Consider the following 15,325-nt stretch of genomic DNA (forward strand, 5'->3'; position numbering starts at 1 on the left):
TATGGTGCCTTCACCAGTCTTGTAAAAGGAAGTGCTGCTCTCTATGGTTCTTGTCAGCCATCACTAGGATACCATAGCTAAAGAAGAGACATCAAGCATCACTTCAGACAACTCCAGAGGGGTAAATGTAGGTGTAAATGTAACATTAAATTATTTTCTTCCCTGCACTGTCTTCCATCAACATAAATACTTGTAAAAACAAACAAGTCAAATTCTGAGAAAGGACCTCAAATCATATAGATTAAGGCTGCAATCCTGAAGGAGTGTGTGAAGCTCCTTAGGAGCTGGTGTGACCCTGTGCCTGCGTAAATGCCCCTTTAATCTGGGATAAGGGGCACTTATGCCGTTCTGGGGGCAAATAAGCTGCCGTTGGGGAGCCGCAGAGCAGCACCAGCCCCTGCCACCAGCCCAGCCATGCCAGCAGGAAATTCCCAGAAGGGAAAGCATATGCTGGCATGGGGGGGGGGTCATTCCCAGGGCATTCCTGGGGACAGAAATGCCTTTAGGCAGCTTCTTAACCCCTTTCTCCCTAGGAATGCCCCCTCGTTCTACGATGTTGCTGTGCAACCCCCCGTTGATTTCAATGGGGACATTTTCTTTTATTTCACTGTAAAATCTTTTCAATTTATTTTTGGTGGCTGAGAAGCCTCTGAGGAGGCAGTGGGGCTGTGCCGCTCCTGGTTGCTGCGGATCAGTCCTTCGCTTGAGGAATGGACTGCCGATGATGAACTATTTGCCATTGTGCTTCTTTTTAAATTTTTATGCTCGTTATTTTAAATTGAAGCTTAAAACTTTGGTCAGAGCACACACACAGTTCATGGTTTTATATTTTAGAAAGTCATGTGTAATCTCTCTGTACTTAAAATACATCTGTAATGTATGCTGGGGACAGAAAATAGTTTCCAAAGGGACCAGCTGTGGTAGTTCTAGAGCACAGTTAAGATGAGTAGTGTAAAGGTGGGTGACTCCCTAGGGGACTGTGCATTAAAAAGTTAATAAAAGCTGTTGACAGATTCCATTGAAAAGCTTTGAGCATTGTTACAGAGAAGCATGCATGAGCTTTAAAATATATCCTTTGTATTCGCAGATATAAATGAATGTCAGTACAGCAGTCTCTGCACAAATGGGCAGTGTGAAAACCTTGAGGGCTCTTTCAGATGTCTTTGCAGCCAAGGTTATCAACTGTCCCAAGCAGGAGATCAGTGTGAAGGTAGGAATATGATTAATATTTTCTAAATAATGTATCTGTTTACCAAGAGGTTTTAAAAAAATCCTCTGTCTACTAAACATGGGCATTCAAAGTATGGGAACTGTATTCCTCAATAACAGTTGAATCCATTGACTTCAGTGTAGGTGAGTTTAGGTTTACACTGTTATTTGGTGGTATTATAGAAATTTCCTAAATCACTTCTAACATGGAATTGTTCAGAGGGCATTCTTATAAAAAGAATAGGGGTGTAGTTGTAATGTCTGTTAAAACAATTTAGGTTGTTTAGTTGCATTGTTTTCCCCGACCTGAATAGCCCCAGGCTAGCCTGATCTCCTCAGAGCTCAGACTCTAAGCAGGATCTGCCCTGGTTAGAAGTTGGATGGACGACCTCCAAGGAATACCAGGGTCGTAATGCGGAGGTAGGCAATGGCAAACTACCTCCAAACGTCTCTTGCCTTGAAAACCCTATGGGTTTTCAGTCAGCTGTGACTTGATGGCACAAAAAAAAGTTGTATTGTTAATGTATGCATTACATTGCAGTACAAAAGTAAGGACTACTGGAGAATTACTCAACTTTAAGGTGGACAATGGGGAAATTGAAAAGGTTCAAGACTTTCTATTCCTTGGCTCCATCATCAACCTGAAGGGAGACTGCAATCAAGAAATCAGAAGGAGATTGAGATTGGGAAGGATAGCCATGAAGGAGCTAGAAAAGATTCTGAAGTGTAAGGATGTGTCACTGGCAACCAAGATCAAGTTAATTCTTGCCATAGTATTCCCTGTTACTATGAATGGGTGTGAAAGCTGGACAATGAAGAAAGCTGACAGGAAGAAAGTAGAATCCTTTGAAATGTGGTGTTGGAAAAGAGTGTTACAGATACCACGGACCGGCAAAAAACAACAACAAGAAATAAGTGGGTTCTAGATCAAATCAAGCCTGAACTGTCCCTGGAAGCTAAAATGACTAAATTGAGGCTATCATACTTTGGTCACATTAAGAGAAGACAAGAGTCACTGGAAAAGACAATAATGCTAGGAAAAGTGGCAGGCAGCAGGAAAAGAGGAGAACCCAACATGAGATGGATTAACTCTATAAAGGAAGCCACGGCCCACAGTTTCCAAGACCTCAGCAAGGCTGTTAACGATAGGACTTTTTGGAGAACATTGATTAAAAGGGTTGCCAGGAGTCAGAAGCGACTTGACGGCACTTAACAGATTGCATTGTAGTGTTTTATTACCTTGTTTTCTAATTCTGTAATTGAGTTTTACTGCTTTGTTGTCTGTATCAAAATGTCTTGTTGCATTGTTGCTGTTTTTTAAATGTTGCAATCCACTTTGAATCTCAGCAAGACTATAAATGAAACAAATGTATTTTAAGTAGAAACATAAGGCTGGTATAAAAGGAGATTGAGATTTGGTTGAGCAGGTGAGCCATTGCTGTTCCTTTGTGCCTCGTGATGTGCTAAAGGCTACGGGAGAATGCATAAGGAAGGGGTCCCCAATATGGGACTCATAGGCACCATGGCAGCTGCCAGCAACTGCCAAGTGTTTTTAGAAAGTAGGTGGAGCCAGGTAGAATTCTTTGAGTTCATGATATCTGTGGTGTAATGCAGTGTTGGCTTTATTTAAAGTCCTTTACCTGTGCAAACAATTGAGTGATATTCTAAAAGCACAGCAGAACTTGATTCTCACTAAACTTGATTGGGCTGCATGGATGAAATATACCAAACTGGAACTTCTATTGAAGTCATCAGATCTTCTCAATTTTAATAATTCAGGTGGAAGTTGATAATAACATCACTACAACAGATTTTGGTCACTTTTCAAAAATAATGTATGTTCCTTTCAAAATCTGGTCAGAACCTCTCTCTTACTGTACACTTGTTCAAGGGGCTCTCACCAGCCCTTCAACACCAAATGCTGCTGTAACAAGTAATTTTACCCTTTGTGGAACCTGATTTCCTTAGATCAGTGGGTAGACAAGGTGGTTTTCTATAGCATTTTCTAGCATTTTGGAGAGTGCCTCCAGATTTCTCGATGGCCCTTTGGCCAGTGAGGATATCACTTCCTTATCATGGATTATTCACTATGGACATAGACCAGACCATTCTGCTTGTGGAATCAATAGCGCTATCCTGTAGCAACATTTAGCCCTTAGAAGTGTAACCAAAAGAGGGGTGTTCTCTCAAGTGAGCTGCCACCTGTTCCAAACTTTTAATCTTTACTCCTGCCTTTGTCTCCACCTCCTGATATGTACTTATAGAGTGTACTTGGGACCCAAAGAGAGTCCAGTGGTCTGCTTCATTCTTTAGAAGGAGTAATAGCCTAGTCTGAGTTGGCCACTTCAGAAACTGAGACTGTGCCTTCCATCTCATGGATGATTCACTGCAGACTCATACCAGTCCATTCTGCTTGTTGAATCAATAGCACCATCCTGTAGGAAAGTGTATTTGTGTGTTTTGCAATCAATCTTAAAAGGTGTTTTCCTGGTGAAATTCAGTTGTTGTCATAAGCTAATTTTAAAAAGTAAATATGTGTTTTGGATGGCTGTTTTCTTTGATTCTTGAAGAGTACACTTTCCTTGTTTACAGATGTGGACGAATGTCTACAGCAGCAGCAGCTCTGTGCAAATGGACAATGCAGAAACATAGCTGGATCCTACAGATGTCTTTGTGGCCAAGGCTACCAGTTGTCAACTACAAAAGACTATTGTGAAGGTATAAGAATATCTTCCATTGTAAACAGGTTTCCCATGATAATTCAAACACTGTTTTTTGTGTTTCTTCACATTTATAAATTAAATATTATAATTGTACATAACTTCTACCACTGTCAGTTAAATGTAATTATCCAAGTGGCAAACATTTTTTCTGAAGTAAGATAAAAATTACAGCAGACTCCCTTAGACACTGAAGCCTGGGTTAAATTTCTAAAGGGGTCTCATTTGATGTGGAACAGTCACACAAAAACATTATGTCTTTTTGTAATCGCTGCAAAGACACATCATAATTCTTATGCATTAAATCCACAACTTTTTCTCACGCAGTTGGGGAAATAGAGCAGTTTCTTCAGTGCAGTTATGATTGCTGTCTGGAATGTGGCGGATCCACAGCCTCAGACTCCAGTTTAGTATTTTTGGTGGTGCACAATAGTGTCTCCACCTGTACAGTTTATCATATTGTGAAAAACGTGCTTGTTATCCTATTTCTTTGGAATCTCTGTACACTCCTCCTACTAGGCAAATACAGTAATAACAACACTTACTGACACCTAACTACTTTGGGTCTTGTACTTTTACTGTGCTCTGACTACATCTGTTACAAAGACTGCTGCTCAGTTTTCATTCCAGTCTTACTTTTCTAAGAAACAATTATTATGATGCCTAGCAATGTTACCTCCGTACTATAACGTGATGGTACGTTTGGACCTGGAACTGTAAACCATTGTCCTTTTCTCCTAATGTGTTTAAGGAATGTGGAGATTCTTAGTATTTCTGCCATTGCAGATGTTATAAAATGTTGGGTTTGTATATTTGTTGAATGACTGAATGGATAATGGCAATGATTTGCCCCTAGGTTAGATTGCTTGATAGTTGTACTCGCTAGTGTGTAAGTTTATATTTTTAGGATTGTTGTATAAACAGAAGACTGAAGAAAATTAGGGCTGTTATTTTAATGAGTGTTTCCTAGTTTGTATTATATATGAACAAGTAGAGACTTGTGAGGCATATCAGTATGTAGTCCATGATATGCTTAGACACCTATTCCTTCTCAGTTCCAGGTAGAGGTGGGTAGTTTGCTCTGGGCTATCCCTTATGTTGGCAAAAATTGCTACTTGATAATTAGTTCAATCAGTTTTGAAATGTCTCTAATTGTTTGCTGATGGCCTTGTTTCAGATATTAATGAGTGCCAAGAAGACCATAATGTTTGCCGTGGAGGGAACTGCATTAATACCAAAGGTTCTTACGAATGTACTTGTCCAAGTGGCTTCCACCTAATACCCTCCAGGGGTTGTCAAGGTACTGGAATTTTAAATCATCAGTGTGTGCTGGAAGGATAAAACTGCCATAGCCTTTTAAATAGCTTAGTCCCAGAAAAGCTGACTGAGAGATGGTTTCTTTGCACCATAACAGAAGTCAACCCTGCCACACTGCTAATAATGTCACACAAATTCTCTTTCACTTAAAATGTTCACAAGTTACAAAGTTCTTTTTTTTCTACTTTCCATGTTGATTTCTGTAGGTGTCTGTTAGGTGCAATGATGTACTTTATTGATACTCACTGTCAAGGGCTGTAGGAAACATACGTCAGTCCTTCTGTACTGAGGTAGCAGGTTTATTAGAATAGTCATGGGTGAGATGATTGTCTTGGCTTGACTTTAATGCAGGCGGCCAGCCCATTCCTGAAGATCCGCGGCAGCCAAAAATAAATTAAAAACAGTTTAAAATAAAATAAAACTAAAATGCCCCCATTGCAGTCAATGGGGCTGCACCACTGAAGAAGGGCACAAGGGGGCATTCCCGGGGTGAAAGGGGTTAGGAAGCTGCCTAAAGACAGCTCTGCCGCCAGGAACACACTGGTGGTGGAGGGCAGTGCAGCTCTGCGGCTCCCCGATGCAGGCATGTTTGCCCCTGGGGTGGTATAAGTGCCCCTTATCCTGGGTTAAAAGGGGCACTTATGCCAGTTCAAGGTCACGCCGGCTTCTAAGCAGCTTCGCCCCCCCCCCTTTCAGGGTTGCAGCCTTAGAGTTCTGTCAGCCATTAGCATATATTATCTTGATTTGTTTGGCCTCCTACATCTCACATGCATTTTCACTGTAAATATAAAGGTGAAAACTAATAATGTATAGATGTATTTGAAAAAATAAATAACAGGGTTCAAGTGTACTTAACATATGAGACTCTTACTGCATTTTGTGCATCTTTGATCTTGTGTTCCTCTTCCCCCACAGACATCAATGAATGTGTGGGAACCAACCTCTGTTTACCCCATGGGGAATGTTTAAATACAGAAGGCTCTTTCCGTTGTGTTTGTGAACAAGGTTTTACAATTTCTGGAGATGGCCGGGCATGTGAAGGTAAGCGATAGAAGATAAATGGTTAAAATAATTAATTTTACTCTCCGCACTGACAGAGTAAGGGGCGATGATGACTGACTGAAGACTAGCGACAGCTCTTAAAGTATAACAAAATAAAATCAACTGAATAAAGATTCACAATAGATATAATGTACAAAAATATCTCTACAAAATATAGATGGAATGTATCTAGTCACCATGTTGTAAGTGTAGAATTTCCAATAAGTGTGTAAGTGCAGAAAAAACTGAGAATTTCACCTCTGGGTGGTACATCAGAGTGAAAAATAGTTATGATCTTATTGATTAAAATCCCACTGATATTAAATATGCAGCCATTTGTACAGCAGTCTCACAGTAAATGCAGGATTGCTAATATCCCTTGGTGACCTCATCATAATGTATGTGCATGGTATGTTCTTCTGAATCAAATAAATGCCTTAATATTCTGCAAATGTTAACATCTGGGATGTGAATACAACCTGTTATAAATGCATAAGTATAAAATTATTACATTTCCATAAATAAAATGCAAATTCTAGCCTCTTCTGTTATACACACATAGAAATCTATGGCTTGGTTTTTAAAAAGAGTCAGACTTCAGATGATAACCTGTCTCACTCGTCACACCCAGTAATAAGTTGCAGTCTCATTCCACCAGGGCTTTTATATCATTTCTTAATCAGCCGTGTTGACAGAAGTGAATGTTTTGCTGTCCGAGACAGGACAGTAAGTTGGACCGATGAACATCTGCACAATGTAAGCCTTTGAGTTTCCTCTGGAGGAAAAGAATGAGGTCATTCTAGTGCAGTTCAGTCTTCCCTTTCAGTGCTCGGAGCCATGACTAGACCACCTCCTTGTCAACAATATCAAAGGTAGGGGATTAATAGGAAAGAATCAAGAAGAACAAAACGTGAAGAATGAGGCAGAGGAAAAGAACAGAGTGACTTCACTTCAAACAATAAAGCCATACATTAATAACCATTTAATTTAATTTCCTGAATATGATAATGCATGGAATTTCATCTAGAAATCCCTGTGGCTTGAGCTATGATGTGATACAGTCATATTTGTTTATGGACCTGCAGAAAAAATCTAATCTTGTCTGCAGTTGACTTGTTTTTTTTAAAAAAAAACAAGAAAAGTACCACGCTGTATTCATGCAGTAAATACTTCAGTAATACCTCATTTCCATTTGGAATTGAAAGAATGTGTTTCTTTGTTTCTTGTTATCACAGCTGTGATAAACGTAAGTAACTTAAAATTTGACGTCTTTTCTCTTCAAAGCAGTAATTATGAATCAAGGACAACATTTTGTACATCATCTTTACTTATTAAATAGATGTAGATAAAATATTGGAGTAAAAGTACACAACACATATATTTGCTTCTAAAGAAATGAATATGACAGTGGGAATAGTGAATTGGTTTTCTTAATAATGCCTTACCAAACTGTTTCATCATGATAATCGTTATGGCCTACCGTCTCAAATCAATTAACCTAAGGGTCAAACTAACTGTGACGCTGTGAGATTCATAATTGAATCCCCCTAACTACCGTTCGACTGGCTCCTTATTTGTCTGCCCTACATGCCCCGCAAATGCGTAGAGCATTTGCACTTGCTAGGTGCAGTGCTGTCCCTTCAGCTGTTACTTTTGGACGATATAACAAAACCAGACATTCGGCGAGACTATGTCCCTGCAACTCAAATTCAGTTGAGTCGGTTTCCCATATCCTTCTTTATTGTCCTCAGTTTGATGTTATTCGTCACAATCCACTCAATCCTATTTTAACTAATATGTCAGGACACTCGGAGGCTCTGAAAGTTTATTGTCTTCTCAATGACTTGTCAACCGACATAACTGAAAAAGTAGCTGTTTTTTTAAATTCACTAATCAAAAACAGACTGGATAAGGTTAATGATTGATGGTGTCCAATATTCCTTGTTTTCCTATAGCTATTCATCATTTGTATGGATCACTTATTGTATTGTATGCCAATAAAGGTCTTGAAAATTGAAAATTCATAATTGCCTCTCCCATGGTACTTTTAAATGTTAGAAGCAACTATAGTAGGCCCCCAAAATTTATTTCAGTCAAGGCATGGGGATACCGGTTTTAAACATTTCATTTTTGAGGTTTTCCTGATCCCATTTCCTCACCTATACTGTTTGCTCACAGAGGCAGGGTTGCCAGCTCTGGGTTGGGAAATACCTGGAGATTTGGGGGGTGGAGCCCGGGGAGGGTGGGGTTTGGGGGGGGAATGGCCTCAGCAGGGTATAATTCCGTAGGGTCCACTCTCCAAAGCAGCCATTTTCTCCAGGGGGAGCTGATCTTGGTCGTCTGGAGATCAGTTGTAATAGCAGGAGATCCCCAGGTCCCACCTGGAGGCTGGCAACCCTGCACAGAGGTAAACGTGCACCTGTCGGTATATCTCCCCCTCCTCAGCCCCAAAGGAACTCCATGTTGTTTCCTGAAAGCAGGAAAACAATGAAGGAAAAGGTTTTGACATACTCCTCCCACATGCCCCAATCTGGATGTTACATCTAATGTTTGAAACTCTGCAGGAGATCCCAGTGGGGATCCCCTATGTCGTGTAGTCTCTAACAGAACAACAACCTATTTTCATACCTCTGTCATCAGGAGAGGATTAGGGAATGTGCATTTCTTTTCAGGATTATTGTTTCAAGACATACAGAAACTTCTTAGTCTTTTATAAAAATACTGTATCCTGGCATATGTAACCTTGTTTTCATCTTCTGCATTCAGACGTGCAGATTCAGTTTTGTTCTATTTTCATGAGATGAGTAGGGTTGCCAACTGCCAGGTATTAGCTGGAGATCTCCTGCTATTATAACCATTAGATGGTAGACCACCAAGGAATTGCAGGGTCACCATGCAGAGGAGGGCAATGGCAAACCACCTCTGAGCATCTCTTGTCTTGAAAACCCTATGGGGTCGCCATAAGTCAGCTGTGACTGTACAGCAAAAAAATTAAGCTGTTTTCTGTTTTCATGAGATGAGTAGGGTTGCCAACTGCCAGGTATTAGCTGGAGATCTCCTGCTATTATAACTGATCTCCAGCCGATAGAGATCAGTTCACCTGGAGAAAATGGCCACTTTGGCAATTGGACTCTATGGCATTGAAGTCCCTCCCCTCCCCAAACCCCGCCCTCCTCAGGCTCCACCCCAAAAACCTCCCACCAGTGGTGAACAGGGACCTGGCAACCCTATGAGATGAGTGATGCTTCTCAGAGTTTGATGTTCCCCATGAAACTGGATTTAGGACACCATGGCTTGGAACCCGCACCGTGGTTCCCCTCATGCTTCTCTGTGGCTACTTCTGAGGCTTTCCTCCACTGTGGTGCTGAGCTCTTTTGCTGCTAACACTTCTGCGTGGATAAAGGCTCCTTGAGAAATATTGTTGTTGTGTGCACAGAAGTGCTGGCAGGAGAGGAAGCAAGCGCCACAACAGAGGACAGCTTCTCTGCAGCAGCCAGTGAAAAGCACCAAGGGGAAAGATGTCATGGGATTCAAGCCCCTTTTTTTCGGTGTCTTATCTTTCTATAACAAAAATAAAAGTCATGTATGTGAGTCATGACATCATATTACTTATTTCATTTTTTCTGAAAAAGATGAATTGCTTATTATATTAGTTACATTAGTTTCTGAGCATGTTAAAAATATATTTCTTTAGTTATTTCTTGTTCCAAATACATGTCTGACTTATCTCCAACCATCTGGTTGTTTATGATGTTAACCCTGTGCAAGTTGCCAAGTACTACTTTGTAGAAAGGCAGGTTATACATAAATAAATACTTATTCCTCAAGTTGTTTTTTTTTTACCCTGACCAGGATAGCCCACGCTAGCCTTATCTCATCAGATCTTGGAAGATACGGAGGGTCAGCCCTGGTTAGTATTTAGATGGTAGACCACCAAGGAATTGCAGGGACACCATGCAGAGGAGGGCAATGGCAAACCACCTCTGAGCATCTCTTGTCTTGAAAACCCTATGGGGTCGCCATAAGTCAGCTGTGACTGTACAGCAAAAAAATTAAGCTGTTTTCTAGATTACTAAATCTGCCTTTGTATTATGTCTGTCTTATTTTCAGATGTAGATGAATGTGCCAACAATACTGTATGCGGCAGTCATGGGTTCTGTGAAAATTCAGCCGGTTCCTATCGCTGTCTTTGTTACCAGGGTTATCAATATCTGCAGGATGGGCAAGGGTGTGTGGGTAAGTTAGATTTGTATTAGTACCTCTACCTTTTCCTCCTTGAACTACAAATCTGATAAATCCATTCCTTATTATTTTTATAACATTCAATCTGGTTCAAAATGAAATACGTTTCAAACTTTACTGTGTGGAAATACTGTATAGCTATTTAATAAGAACATGTTAGAGTTGAATGTGAACCAGCGTCAAAGAAGCCAAGCCAATTCTTTCATCTTTTTTCAAACCTACTGTTTCTGAAAATGTCAGGCCATTCACAAATCTTAAGTTGAAATGGACTGAATTTAATACTTTAGCTTATTTAAATGCAACATCTGTTTAGTCTCTTAGCTGAATAACCAGAATTTTGCAGTACCTACAGGAAATATAGTCTGGCATGTGGTACAGCCACCTCCTTTGGCAGAGTGTTTGAACAGATTTCAGTCCTTGTACTAGTCCCCAGGAAAGATACCTATCATGATAATTTCATAAACATGTCAGTGCTGTTTTTCCCCGCTTATAATTCCCAGGCATACTATGAATTAGTGTGCAGGTTCTGTATCCAAAGTAGTTCACAATGAAACAAAAATACTTAGTATCTTCTGAATGGTACAAGTAATCATTGCAAATTGCAAACCAAATAAAAGGTATTGTCGAAGGCTTTCACGGTCAGAGTTCATTGGTTCTTGTAGGTTATCCGGGCTGTGTAACCGTGGTCTTGGAATTTTCTTTCCTGACGTTTCGCCAGCAACTGTGGCAGGCATCTTCAGAGTAGTAACACTGAAGGACAGTGTCTCTCAGTGTCAAGGGTGTAGGAAGAGTAATATATAGTCAGAAAGGGGTTGGGTTTGAGCTGAGTATTGTCCTGCAAAAGTATTGTCCTGTAAGTATCAAGATAATGTGCTAATGAGGGTATGGTATGTTAATATGGAACCATTGTATCCTGAAGTGATCTGTTAATGTGTGTAATCCAAAGCTAATCTGTATGGCTATTGTTGAATGTTGTCTTTGTCTGGAGGTTTTTCAGGGCAGGAAGCCAAGCCTGAAAAACCTCCAGACAAAGACAACATTCAACAATAGCCATACAGATTAGCTTTGGATTACACACATTAACAGATCACTTCAGGATACAATGGTTCCATATTAACATACCATACCCTCATTAGCACATTATCTTGATACTTACAGGACAATACTTTTGCAGGACAATACTCAGCTCAAACCCAACCCCTTTCTGACTATATATTACTCTTCCTACACCCTTGACACTGAGAGACACTGTCCTTCAGTGTTACTACTCTGAAGATGCCTGCCACAGTTGCTGGCGAAACGTCAGGAAAGAAAATTCCAAGACCACGGTTACACAGCCCGGATAACCTACAAGAACCAACAAATAAAAGGTGTTCGTTCAAGAACTGATAACTCTGACTAGATCAAAAAGACCCATTAAAAAGTGTATGTAAGAATTTTACCATATATGTTCCAAAGTGTATGATCTAGATCTGAAGGACTAGCTTAAATGTTACAGCCCATATGTGGAGACAGATGAAAACTGCATGTGGTGCTGGGGTGATTGTCCATGTATTCAGACATCTACAAAGCAAACACTGTATAAGCGTTACCTTGTACGGCAGCAGGCCCTCATAGGATTCATAACACTTAAATTGGTCCAGAGTTCTTTTCTTCTAGAGGCTGTTTTTTAAAAATTCCTAATTGCTCTTGTCTGCTGTATAAGCTAAATGGAAATTGCCGTGCTTTCAATTGCTTGAATTTGTGAAACAGCAGAAGGGATTTTTGCTTTCCCCCCTCATTCTTGCTGCAGCTTCTGTGGCCAATGCCACATAAATGTCCTGACACATATGTCCGTGTGTACCACCTGTGGTAAGCCGGCAGCCATCTGTAGGCTGTCCTGCCACTAAGGGTGGCTCCCCTGGCATCGACAGGAGTTCAGGCCTTGTCTGTTGTGGCTTTGGCTTTGTGGAATGGGCTCTCTGAAAAGGTGAGGGAGCCCCCTCCTTGGAGATATTCTGCTTGTTTGCCAAAACTTTTGAAGGCATTTGAATAGAAGAAGAAGCAGCGTTGGTTTTTATATTGCAACTTTTTACAAGCTTCTAGAAGCTTCAACATCCTTGGAATGCTCCCCCTTCCCTCTGTCTCAAGCCGAGAACAGGCTGTTTTCCCGCCCAGTAGTCACATGAACGGCCCAGAACTACAACAGAGGCTTTTCTTTTTTCTTTTCTTTTTAAAATAATTTTGTTATTATTTTTTAGGGAATACAGAAAGGAAAGAAGGGGAAGGGGAAAGGTTTGCATCTGTTTGCAATAAACGACATTGTCTCAACAATTGATATACACACATAGATTATACTTAGTACCTAGATTATGTTGTACTTATTGTAGTTATTTCTGCTGATTCAAAATGTTAATTTCTATTATATTTTTACTCGATAAAAAGTAGTCATGTATATTTTTATGCATAATAAGCAGCCGGTAATATTACTAAGATAATATTTAAGATAAACCGTGGTCAATTTCTCTAAAAATAGTCATCTTTAAAGTATGTATACACATAAGTAACTTTTACTGACATGAAAAGGAGAAGATATATAAGTATACCATGGTAACCATTTCTCATTAAATTGCTCAACACATTTTGTGTGTCGTGTAAATTCATAAAGTAAGTCATCTTAGCCATATTTGCATATTCAAGCATCTTTTCTTTCCATTCTTCTATTTCTGGTAGAGCCGCTTGTTTCCATCTCCTTGCAAGGACAACCCTTTCAGCCGTAGTTTGGGGCACGTCCACCATACATGAAAGAAGGAGCCATCTGTTTCTCGACATTTCCAACATGCCTCCTCTTTTTTATTCACTTGTTGCATGTGAGAGATCATGTTGGGGGTGATATACCATCTATAATACATCTTGTACCAATTTTCTTTTACTTCCTGACTTGCAGTGTATTTTAGTTCTTGCGTATGTTGTTTTTCCCATGCTTCCATGGTTATCATTTCTCCAAAATTCTGTGTCCATTTTATCATGTTAACTTTGACCTGTTCAGTTTCTGAATCATATTTTAGTAACAACTTATAAATTTTCCCCAGATGTCGATCGTTCTTAGTTATTATTGTTTCAAACTCTGTTAAGTCTCTCATAACTCCAATGTTTGAGCTGTCCTGTTTGAAACAGGATTTTAATTGTAGATATTTCAACCAGCTGATGTTCTTAGGTTCCTTTTAAAGGACCTGAAAACTTTTAATCTCCCCTTCAGAATTCATCAATTCTTGATACGTTATGTACGACACGTTTGGAACAGCATCATCTAGGTATGCTTCTGTTGGGGACATAATTGATGGCGGGGAACAGCTTATTCTTTTCTTATAATTATTCCATACTTTCATAAGTGCTGGTTTAATATTACAATCTTCTAACAGTTTTTTTTATTGAAGATGGGATGTAGAGCTCCATAACACCTTATGGAAACCTTGTTGTAAATCAGCTCTTTCCAACGTAATATTTCTGTTCTTTGGCTGTTTAATCCAGTCTGTTATCCATGTTAAACATGCAGCATGATAGTACAATTTGAGATTTGGTAGTGCTAGTCCACCTCTTTTCTTGTCATCTTGTAATTCCTTAAATCTTACTCTTGGTTTCTTCCCATTCCAGGCAAAGTGATTTAATTGTCTTTGCCAGCCCTCTATCATTTTGTCGGTAAGACTTATTGGAAGAAATTGAAATAGGAAGTTGAGTCTTGGCAGTACATTCATCTTAATTATGGATATTCTTTCTAGCTAGGAGATATTCATCTTGGACCATCTGTTTAAATCTTTGTCTATTTGTCCCCAAACTCTCTCATAGTTTGTTTTAAATAGCATTTTATTTTGAGATGATATGTTTATTCCAAGATATTTTATCGGGTCTTTGATTATTTGGCAGCCTATTATTTGGCAAATTTGCATCTCTTCCTCCTTTGAAAGATTGAAAGACAACATCTTCGTCTTATTTTTGTTTAACTTATAACCAGAGTATTGGGCAAATCTAAATATGGCGGTGTAAATGTGTGAATGCATCTATTGGATTTTGACAAATTATAACCATGTCATTTTCATAACTTTTGATTTTATGTTCCTCATTTCCAACTGTAAGACCTCTGATTTTCGGATCAGATCTTATATAGTTTGCCAAAACTTCCATTGACAAATCAAATAACAGTAGAGAGAGCTGTCAGCCTTGTCTGGTGCCTTTTCTATTTTGAATTCTGATGAGAGGGATCCATTAATTAAAAGTCGTGCTGTCTCTAGATGCTCTAAAAGGCTTTTCATCACTGCTTTGCCTAGGTGGAAATTCCAAGCATTGGGCAAGTTTACCAGTGTCCACAATCATTTGTTTAGGCCATTTTTTACGAAGTCCAAGACCAATCCCCCCCAACTTGAAACAGCTCCATCCAAGGCACATGTGGTTTACACCAGCATTTGTTAGAGAGAGAGGGACGGGGCCGTGACTTCAATCCCCATCATCTCCAGCTAAAGGGACTAGGCAAGTAGGTGATGTGAAAGACCTCTGCCTGAGACCCTGGAGAGCTGCTGCCGGTTTGAGTAGACAATACTGACTTTGATGGACCGAGGGTCTGATTCAGTATGAGGCAGCTTCATGTGTGTTCATGTGTGTGTTCTGACATCTCGCAAGGGCAGTCTGACCAGTTCTCTCCAGTAAATGTCCAGAAACTGCCTGTGTGTGACAAAGAGGATTAAATAAATGCAATTCTTTTTATTTCTTTGAACATGTGAATCCTGCTTAAGCTTCAAATGAGCTGGCTTACAATCAAAAAT

General features: G+C 39.8%; 1 protein-coding gene across 4 annotated transcripts in view; it reads left to right on the top strand.

Annotated features, from left to right (window-relative positions):
• LTBP1 (latent transforming growth factor beta binding protein 1) overlaps positions 1 to 15,325 on the top strand; it is a 260,003-nt gene that overhangs the window by 189,918 nt on the left and 54,760 nt on the right. For all 4 annotated transcript variants that reach the window (XM_056852318.1, XM_056852320.1, XM_056852321.1 and 1 more), the window contains 5 exons: positions 1,088 to 1,210; positions 3,802 to 3,927; positions 5,107 to 5,229; positions 6,162 to 6,287; positions 10,398 to 10,523. In XM_056852318.1, coding sequence (XP_056708296.1) covers positions 1,088 to 1,210; positions 3,802 to 3,927; positions 5,107 to 5,229; positions 6,162 to 6,287; positions 10,398 to 10,523 — 624 coding nt within the window. The remainder of the gene's footprint in view (positions 1 to 1,087; positions 1,211 to 3,801; positions 3,928 to 5,106; positions 5,230 to 6,161; positions 6,288 to 10,397; positions 10,524 to 15,325) is intronic.

The sequence above is a fragment of the Euleptes europaea genome, chromosome 7 (assembly GCF_029931775.1).
Source record: "Euleptes europaea isolate rEulEur1 chromosome 7, rEulEur1.hap1, whole genome shotgun sequence".
NCBI classification, from domain to species: domain Eukaryota; kingdom Metazoa; phylum Chordata; class Lepidosauria; order Squamata; family Sphaerodactylidae; genus Euleptes; species Euleptes europaea.